Below are 10232 nucleotides of genomic sequence, written 5' to 3' on the forward strand. Positions count from 1 at the left end.
TACAGCCAGCACAAGGAAGGAATTCAAGCATAGTGATGGGGTGCTACAGTTTTCCCAGTTTGTGCAGTTTTCATGCTAGGGAAAAAGCAGCTTAGTCACCAGCTAGAGGCCAGGTATTACCTTTCCCTTCGGAGGGCTGCAAAACATCCCCTGCATGGATTTGGAAAGACAGCAAGACTGCAACACAGCCAGCTGGTCACCAAAGGGGAAAGATAGCTGCGTCGCTCCGCCAACCCACCTCACAGTACCCAATTCCTCTTAAAACTTGCATCATTAGAGAAAGGACACAGACTAAGTACCTGTGCCACGCTCCTATTTCAGTAGGGAGTTAAGACTAGGCGCCTGGCTCCTGCCACGAATCAAGATGCTAGAAAAAACCACAAGTCTGAAACAGTTTAACACAGGACAAAAAAGGCACATTTTAATATGTACAGCAATGCATTTGGGCTATAAATTTACCCAACACAACTGAAAAAAAAAATCCAAACTATGCTTTTATACTTATTCCATGGTGTCAGCCTCATTCCTAGCCACCTACCTTTCTCTGCATCTCTGAATGCTGCTATATACACACACAAACAAACAATTACGTCATGAATGTTCATTTAGGCTCCCAAGTTCAAGTAATAAAGTTCAAACTTGCATAGCATCTTATGCCACTCAGCCATAAACAGTTACGATTGCATATTAGCTGGAGCAGCCATCTCTTTCAATTCAGCCAGTTTTGGCTGGCCACCATTTTTATTTTTATTTTTATTTTTTTAAATCCTTGAGTCAGAATGTTTCCTAAGTCACCAGCCCTGAGGGATGCCACAGACTTCAAGATGAACCTCTTGCTGTTGTTAAGATCCTTTTAAACCAGAAATTTAGAGTGTTGTCAAGAACAGTTTTAAAAATGTAATACTGTTTATTTTGCTTCAAAAACATTTCAGCATTCTAAACATACAAAAAAAACAGAACGTTGCAAATTCGTTTAAGTACAGAGTGTTTTTGAACTTCAGTTGCTGCACTGGCTCTTCACTTAGTTGACGATGAAGAGATGTCTACAGTTTCAGTTTAAAAACTACCGCACTTAACTAAAAAAATCCATACACTTCTCATGCCAGCTGAACCCCCTTCCACAACTAAGAATGGCAGCAGAATGCTATTTCACTATATACAGAAAGACAACTTTAAGCTAAATGGACGCCCACTGTAGTGTAAATAGATCTACCCTCACAGTGCATGCTTTGGGCCATGGCACCCCGGGGAACGTACAGCCTTTCCAAGTAATCACTGCTCCTCTAAGGCATCATAACTCTAAGCATGTACCACAAGAATCTGTCTAGTTTTTACAAACTATAGATATGTACAGTTTATAACCCAGGATTTTCTAGCCAATAACCATATAGTAACACCACCTTACAAATTAAAAAAATGCTTGAAACATTTTTAAATGCTTTGTTACACCAACAGCAAAGTGCACAGAGTTAGGAGAACACTAGAGCGCCTTTTCATTTTAAAAATGTTTGGAAATATGTACAACTTTGATACAGTTTCAGGGTGCTCACTACACCCATGGCCACTTCATGTAAACCAGTTACAATTTCTAGAGCACTTTTAGAAACTACAACGCGATCGGAATCCAAATTTTTTTTTTTTTTAATTAAGCCTAATAAGGGCAAGAGACACCATCTCAAATAAGAGGTGCTTCATTTATGGTGTTTCCCCTACTCTATGGTATTCACATGGAGACAAGTATTGTACAGTTTTATTCATCATCATCATCTTCATCCTCCTCTTCTTCATCCTCCTCCTCCTCTTCGTCTTCTTCCTCTACCTTTTTCCGAGCAGCTTTGGTTGCTGCTCCCTTTGCGCCATCAAACTTTCCTTTAGACTTGTAGTCTGCAACATCCTGCAAAGTCAAGGGGATGTCTTAATTTGCTCTAAGCAGCAAACACATACAGCATTTGTACAGCAGCGGGCGTTAACGTAAAGGGACTGGCATTCCACAGCTGCACCCCCGAAAGAGGAGACAGCCAGCATTACAGTACACAGGTATGCAGACACCTAAGCGTATTCAACTGCCTCCGGATGATGGAGGTCTTGAACCCTGCATTCACAGTCATTTCTTTGAGGAGGAGAAGACAACCCAGCCTCTCTTAAAAGTTTCCTGCTAATGGGACAAAACTCCTTTAACAGCACAGCAAACCCTTTGCTGGAGCAACATGAGCAGCCGCTGCTGCGCAGCACTGGGGGAAAGCTCTCCCTCCTCGCCGGATCCGCCTGCAGCTCTCTAACCTACTCTGTCCCACCGTACGCAAAGTTCGGCTACGTAGCACGCAGCGCAGTGAGAACGGGTCTGTGAGCTGGAGATACTCACTACGCTGGGGCCGCCTGCGCTGGGTCTACGTTACAGAAATACAGCAACACGAGAGCAGGTATGGAAGAGGCACAAGTGAAAACTAGCCTTACCTTCTCGTACTTCTCCTTCAGTTTAGCTGCCTTATTATTATAAGGCTGCTTTTCACCATCACTGAGGTTGTTCCACATTTCGCCCAGTTTCTTTGCTACATCCCCGATGGATATGCCAGGGTTTGTGGACTTGATCTTGGGGCGGAACTCTGAACAGAAGAGGAAGAAGCCAGACCTTGGGGAGAAGCACCAGAGGACAGTCAGCACCACAGCAGCACGCCCGGGGCACACCCCCTTTCTCCATCCCTCACCCACAATGTTCACACATGCACACACACACACTGAGTAGACACGCTTTTTTTTTTTACTTTAAAAAAACAAACCAAACCACAAACCCAAACATGTTTTGATTTTACTGAGGCCCAGACCTGCAGCCTTAACTCAATACTGTTTTTAATTGTGTTGTCTATGCCCCTAACCCGATTTCATCTTAGACACACAAGTCTCACTGTCACCAAGTAGTGACAGCTTCTGTTAGTGCTCTACATGCTCAAGATTACAAGCTGCCTAGAAGATTTACAAGACAGTATCAGTAAGCTATGAATACTACCAATACAGCCATACCAACAGTATACCCCACATACTTACTTTATGGAAACCTATCAGCTGTGTTACAGTGTGTGAAACCAAACTAAAATACGTGTGCACTTAACGCCTCAAAGGTACTTACGGTGGTCGTTTTGGGGCATTGGGGTCCTTCTTCTTCTTGCCACCCTTAGCTGGTCCATAGTCCTTCATTTCTCTATCATATCGTACCTTATCAGCCTTTGCCATTTCATCAAATTTAGCCTTCTCCTTGCTCGACATGGTCTAAAAAAACCAAAAAACAAGACACCAAACCTGTGATTACCCAACTGTTCAATAGCTGGCAAACTTGTAAGTAAACAAGCTGACATATACTGACTCAATAGGGGAGTTTCAGGATTTGTTTGTTTGCTAACTGGACCACCATGGGGACGAAGGTCCTGTACCAGGGACCGCAGCCACAGCTGGCATACTCAGCGAGAGGGCAGCAACGGGAACGGGACAAGCACAGCCAGAGTCCTCCTTGAGGACACAGGCCTGGAGGGAGGTGGCTGCTGAAGGGCACTGCTTGGAAGCAGGAAGAGCCCAGGCTGCAGCAGAAGCACCCGAACGGGCAGATACACTGGGCTGAAGCCTTCGCGATCGTGACAGGCGTCAGCAGCACCCGATCAATGGCCTTGCCAAGAACGGCACACAGACCAAAACAGCACCAGCTCCCTTCGCCTTCAGACACACACACATCATCCTAGTAGATACCGTAAGTTATCCCTTCAGGAAGTCACAAACTACGGTACCTTCCACCTCTCCGAGCATTTCTTGGAAAACTCTGCAAAGTTGACTGGAACCTCTGGGTTCTTTTTCTTATGTTCCTCACGGCACGTCTGCACAAAGAAGGCATAGGCAGACATCTTGCCCTTGGGCTTCTTCGGATCACCTTTAGCCATCTTGACTCTGTAGGGAAGAGGGAAGGAGGGGGGAAAAAAAATAACAAGTGAATGCATGTATGGATGAATGTGTATACATATGCGTACATGTATATATGGTGTGCATATATTTATATATACACACACACCACCACCCCCTGAAGTGATGTCCCATCAGCAACACATCCCTTTCTTCCCCCCAGCACCTCTTGCCATCCCCCATACAGAGACTTAAATTATTCCTCCTCGATGCTCGGGTTGCAGACTTGAGCCAAGTGAAACCGATCACTGGATTTCAGTTTTACATCTATATATATATATATTTACATTATGTCCAAAGACTGGAGACAGGCTATTAAATACACATCCTTCTGCCCATTGAGAGTTATGTATGAACTACTATAAAATATTTGGTTTAGTTGGCTACCACACTGGGCTTTGAGTGGCACGCACAGGGCCAGGCTATGACTTATGCCTTTAGTAGCTGGAGCTCACATCAGGAGCTGCTGTCCAGGTAAAAAGACAGGACAGATTATTTTCCCCCCTAAAAGTGCAATAACCTTTCACGTATAAGAAGGTGTGCAAATAAAGGCTAGTTTTAAACACAATAGGACCCGTGGAGCTCTGCAAGGTGAGCAGCGCTTGCTCTTGCTCCACCAAGTGACACATGTTCGGAGGCATAGTGGTCAGTGCAACGATGTGATTAGCAAGTCACCGAGAGGATGATGCTAACTTTTGGGCTGTATTTCTTTGCCCTTCTTCCCTACTATTTTTTTTTCCCCCCTATAAAAAAAAAATTCCCGCAGCAATATTTCCTATTTACAGCTTCTCAAGCGTTTAAAAATTTAATTTTTATTAGCACAGCGTTAATATTTAATTGTGCCTATTAACCCCTCCACGCGCACAAAAGTGGCTTTCCGCCGCCCTCTCCCGCCCCGGCCGCTCCCGGGATTCCCGCTGCCGGCCGAAAGCGCTCCGCGGGCGCGGAGAACCCGCGGGAGCGGAGGCGAAAGCGGCGAGGCAGGGGCGCGGAGCGGGGCCGGGGCCGCCGTCTGCTCCCGAAGTTGGGGGCGAGCGGCCCGCGGCGGCCGGCCCGGCCTCCGCTCCGCTCCCCTCCCGCCATCTTCTCCCCCCCAAGGTCACGGCGGCGGCCGGGCTCCGCGGCGCGGGGCGCGGGCACCTGCGGCGGGGCCGGGGCCGGCGGGCGGAGGGGGCAGCGGCGGCTCCGCCAGACGCCAATAATTCATCTTCCATTTTGTGAAATGCCTCCTGATGAAAGAAAGTGCCCCTGAAATGCGGTGGGGCGGCGGGCGGGGGGCGCCGGGGGGCCGGGCGGCGGCCGGGGGCGCGGGGCGCCGGCCCGGCCCCGGGCGGCCGGTGCGAGCGGCAGCGGGAGCGGCGGCGGCGGCGGCCGCGCTCCGCGCCCAGGGCCGGCCCCGCTCGCTAAGATGGCTTCTCCCGGCGCCGCCGCCGCGCCGCCGAACAAAGCCGCGCTCCCCCCCTCCGCCGCGCTCGGCCCCCCGCGCCCGCCGCCCCCGGCCGCCGGCCCCGCCAAAACGCCGCCCCCGCCGAGAAGGGGCTCCCCGCTCGGCCCCCCGCCGGGCGGCGGGGGCGGCGGGGCCGGGGCGCGGGCGGGAGGCGCCCCCCCCCCCCCCCCCCCCCCGGCCCCTGCCTAGCGCAGCGCTCTCTAACAAAGGCTCCCGTGCAGCCATTATCGCCGCCGCTACGCTCCTCCGCGCCGCCAGAAAAAGAGTGCGGGGAGCCCCGGGGCGGCCCCCCGGCGCCCGGCCGAGGGCGCGGGGCGGTGGGGAGAGAGAAGCCGGGGCGAAAGCGAAAGGTTTGAGCCCCCCGCGGGGCGCCGGGAAGGAGATTTCCCCCGCCGCGACCCCCCTCCCCATCCCTATGCCGCTTACACGTCTTTCTTCCCTTCGCCGGGGCTCTCCAGCGCCAGCCATATTAATGCCCACAGCACGGGCGGCGCGGCGCGGGGAAGAGGCGATGCGGGGCCCCGCCGCGGGCGCAGCCCCGCCGGAGACACCTTCCCGGGCAGGGGAAGAGCGGCGGAGGCAGAGGCGAAGGGATCGGGGGAGTTTGGAGGCGGCGGCGGCGAGAAAAAAACTGCTTCGCCGGGACAGACGGGCGCAGCGCGCAGGGTTTATCCCTGTCAGATGCTAAAGCGACAGCCATATTAATGCAGAATAAACAGCGGGCACGGCATTGCGCACGGCCAACAACTTTCCCACCGCCGCCAGCCCCACCGAGCCCACCCGGGGGAAGGGGGCAAATAAAAGCCGAGGGCGCCGCGCGTTTTGCCGTGCGACATTAGGAGGCGGCAGAGAAAAATCCCTGCCCATGCGGGCGAGAAGAGGAGTTAGTCCCGGTGTAGTTGCTGCACCAGCCATATTACTCTCGGCGGCACGGGAGCCCGGCGCGGAGAAACCGGGCTGCACCGGGGGACAGGTAGCCCCACCGCGCCGGGGGGTGGGGAGGGGGGGCTCCCGGCGGGGCAGGGGAGGGGGAGGACGGGGGGCAAAACGCTGCGCCTCGCCCGCTGCCCCGCCAGCTGCGCGCAGCATCTGCCCCGGCACCGCCGAGCCCCTTGCGAGGGGGGGGAAGAAAGTTTTGGGTGATTTTCCCGATTTTTTTTTTTTAATTAAAAAGAGAAAAAAAAAACTCGGAGGAAGGAAGGAACGGAAAACAAAAAAAAAAAATTAATAATAATAATAAAAAAAAAGCCCGGGGCAGGCAGAGGAGAGGGGCGAAGGCGCGGGGGCAGGGCGGGGCGGCGGCGGGGCGGGCAGGGGGCAGCCGCCCCCCGAAAAGTTGCGGCGGGGCTGCACGTACCTGTATTGTTCGCGGTAGTGTGGACAGGAGCTGGAGCGCAGGGCACGACGCGGGGCTCGGCGCGGCGCGGCTCAGCCTCGCGTTGGCTGCCTACGAGAGCGGCCTGATTGGCTGCGGGGCTCTGCCGTTTAAAACAACCTCCTCGCCCGCTCATTGGCGCGGCGCCTCATGAATATTAAGCGGCGTCGCGCGGCGATTGGCCGGCGCGGGTGAGGTCATTCATTCAAAACGAGCGCCCGCCGGGGAAAAGGGGAGCGCGGCCGCGCGCGCTGGGCTGGGTAGAGGGGCGGGGGGGGTCGCCCCGCGCATCCTCCGCCCCAGCGGCCGGGAAACTGCCCTCGCCACGTGGTTGCGGGGAGCAGCCCGTTGCCCCCTTTTGAGCGCGGAACGCAGCGCGGTGCTCGGCGGAGAGCCGCGGGGGAGGGCAGCGCGGTGCCCGGCAGCAACAAGCGGTGGGTCCGTCCGCTAGTGCGGATGAGATCCGCTGCGATGAGTGGGGCAGCCGCGGGAAGTGGGGCGGGGGGGGGTGAGGGACAGCGACGGCGGCGTCCCGCGGGGCAAGCAGTGGGGGAACCCCCGTCCTGCCATAGTCCTTTATTACTACTTTCTGCCCTCAAACCGCAAGGGCCCGACTCCCATTTCGATGGCACTGCCTGCAGAGCCGGTGCTACCGTGCAGAACGGGGAGGGAACGGAGCCCAAAATAAACTCCGCGGACAGTCCCAACGCGCGATGGATGGGAAAGCAAGTACAGAGCAAGAAACTGCGTGTCTCGGGGCGGGGGGGGAGGAACCAGAGAGTTTAACGCACTCATGCATCAGGTGAAACACCGAAACAATTAACTTGAATTACTATTTCTAACCTACTTCCACAATTTGTTTGGTATTAACTTTCTAGGATTTGGTGGTTGTTACAGAGGCTGGTTGGGTACAGGGAAATCTGTAAACATGCCCTTCTGACTGAAACCAACCTAGCGTGGCTCTGGGGACAAGGGGACACGGCTCCTTTGGCTCTCTTGAAAGAGCCATTTCCTATAGGGCAGCTGCCAAATGGTTAAACTGGTATTAGTGGCTGACCGCAATTGTTGGTTGGCTCGGAAAAAAGAGCTGTTATTTTAAGGCTGGAGTGGTAAGACTCAGAAACCACCGCATACTGTTATGGGCTGGGCGTAACTGCCACCCTTCTTTTATGATAGCCAGAAGAAACAGTTGCCCTCTTTGAGGAATAGATAGCAAAAAGAAGCCTCCACCCTGGGCTGAGATGGTGACAGGCAGCGAGGTTTACCAGATACTGCTGCGTGGAAGCGCTTCTGGCTATAACAATATATAGTCACAGGTTGCCTTTGCTGGGAGAGATCAAAAAAAAATGACTGATGAGACATAGAGGAGTGCCAACCTCCTGCTGACAGATCCACTGGGAAGGGTGCAGAATTTCACCCGCTATTTTAGCCAAAGTCCTGCCGGGATTTCTCCCTTAGGGGACACCTCTGCTGGTCTAGCAAGTGCCCAAATCCAATTGTCATCCATATGCAGAACCGCCGAGGCTTATAGAGACCTTATATCGCGTCCTTGGGCTTTCCAAAGCGTATATGGTAAAACCAGTATTACTAGCCCCTCGCCCTATTTCTGCCTTCTAAAACCAAAAGCATAAAACAAGGTGTTCATTCATAAACATTAATGAGGCTACCTGAGGGACTGTATTCTGTAGCATCATCATAAAATAAGACAAGAGATACTATTGCAGGATAATCTCTTTGTAGCTGACAAACATCCCTCACACCTATTTTTAGGGATACTTTAAAGTGTTTTAAACTATAATTAAGGCTTTTTTCTTGGCTCTGGAGTTGCACAATTTTTTGCTCCGAAACACTTTTCTTCCTTGAACCACAATCTCACCCGACAGAGCACACCAAGCTGGGAGCATTACAAAGGCGAGGGCTGGCAGCCCCGACGGACAGGCTCGCTTAGGAGCTTGCTTAGGGCAGGCACCTGGCAGCAAATGCGCAGTCCTGCTAGTCCATCTCCAGAGCATCCCTCCCATTTCTCATAGGCCAAGGGAAACACATTCCCTAAAATGCTTGTTCTAGGAAGGCCAGGGAAGTTTTGACAGCTGGTCAAGGGGCAAAGGAGATATTTTGGTAGCTGAGAGACAGCTGGGTTGAAGGTTTTGTCCTAGCACTTGCAGCATGGTTTTGAAAGCAACGGAGGGCTGAGTAGCAAATGGGTGAACATAACCCCCATAGGGAAAGCTTCTACTCACCCCCAGAACTGCCACTGCTGAAGGAAATTCTCCTGCAGTGCACGTTGCACCTGGCCCCCACGACTGAGCACTTTCCTGCTGTGCACCAAGAAAACAGCCTAGAAAGTTGGCTGAGCAAATCCAACCTTCTGCTGCAACCTCTTCCAGGCTGTGCAATCCCACTTCCTCCCACACCCCAGCTCTGGCCTTCACCTGACCCCTCTGGGAGCCAAGGCAGCTCACTAACCGAACAAAAAAATAAACAAACAAAGCCCAAAATTCAACCTCCCTTTTTTGCTGGGTTAGTTTTCTGCTGGATTAGCAGACTGAACCAGCGTACCAAGGAGTCAGGCATGTACCAGAGCCAAGGCAAAGGAGGGTGCAGAAGGTTACAGCCAGGAGCAGGGACACACTCCTAAGAAGTGTGGGTTTGGCAAATTTTAGGGGTTTTGTTTGTTTGTTTCAATATTACAGATTACCATGTATTTATGCTATAGGAAGCATGAGAAGAAAACAAAAACTAAAAGAAATTTCAGGATGCCTGGCTCTTGGCACAGAAAGCAGCAAGGTTTGCAGCGATGCTTGGAGACCTCAATGCACAGTCTTGTACCTTCCCTTCAGAAAGTTCTGTCCCCACCATTATTGCTACAGAAGGGATTTGTTTTGCAAACACATGCTATGTTTTTAAGCACCTGTCAGCCGTACCCTGCGTCCCACAGCCAGGACCCAGGCCAGGCAATATCTTGAATATAAGGACCGAGGCATAAAATTTGCTTTAAGGTCCCACAGCAAGCAGACAGATTCCAATACTTGCAGTAGCTTGTTGCCGAGATTGACTGAAGCCCTTTCTCAGCTGGAGTCACCAAGCACTGAAGGCCTCTGGCCCATGTACATCATGTTGGTGCTGTCCAGAAAACAGCAGAGATGCAAACAGCTGAGGCCATGTCATTACCTGCCAAGATGGAATGACACCTCCTCTTCAGCCAGAGGTGATAGAACAGGGAGGCTGCTGTGAAAAAATCTGGAGTCACCAGGGAGTCCTCCAACAAATCAATGGATTACATAAATACACTTTAAATTCAGGAAAGTCATCCACGGTTAGAAATGAAATGCCGCCTTCTGCTCCCTGGAATTGCCTGAGGTCTAGAGTAAGTTCACCTGTTCTGCAGCCAACAGTCAGATTTCATCTTAACACTAGCGACAGCTTGGTGGGGTCGGCCTTCTCACAGCTCTGTCCTGCTCCAGTTGT

At 52.3% G+C, this 10232-nt stretch overlaps 1 protein-coding gene across 1 annotated transcript; it reads right to left on the reverse strand.

Moving 5' to 3' along the window:
* Positions 1-394: 394 nt before the first annotated feature.
* HMGB3 (high mobility group box 3) lies at positions 395-6900 on the reverse strand. Its single transcript, XM_074882814.1, is given in 6 exon segments — positions 395-1894; positions 2455-2629; positions 3125-3264; positions 3774-3930; positions 6747-6811; positions 6814-6900. Coding segments are annotated over 6 exon segments (768 nt in total). The 3' UTR covers positions 395-1750.
* Positions 6901-10232: the final 3332 nt, after the last annotated feature.

Source organism: Strix uralensis, chromosome 13 (assembly GCF_047716275.1).
Source record: "Strix uralensis isolate ZFMK-TIS-50842 chromosome 13, bStrUra1, whole genome shotgun sequence".
Taxonomy (NCBI): Eukaryota; Metazoa; Chordata; class Aves; order Strigiformes; family Strigidae; genus Strix; species Strix uralensis.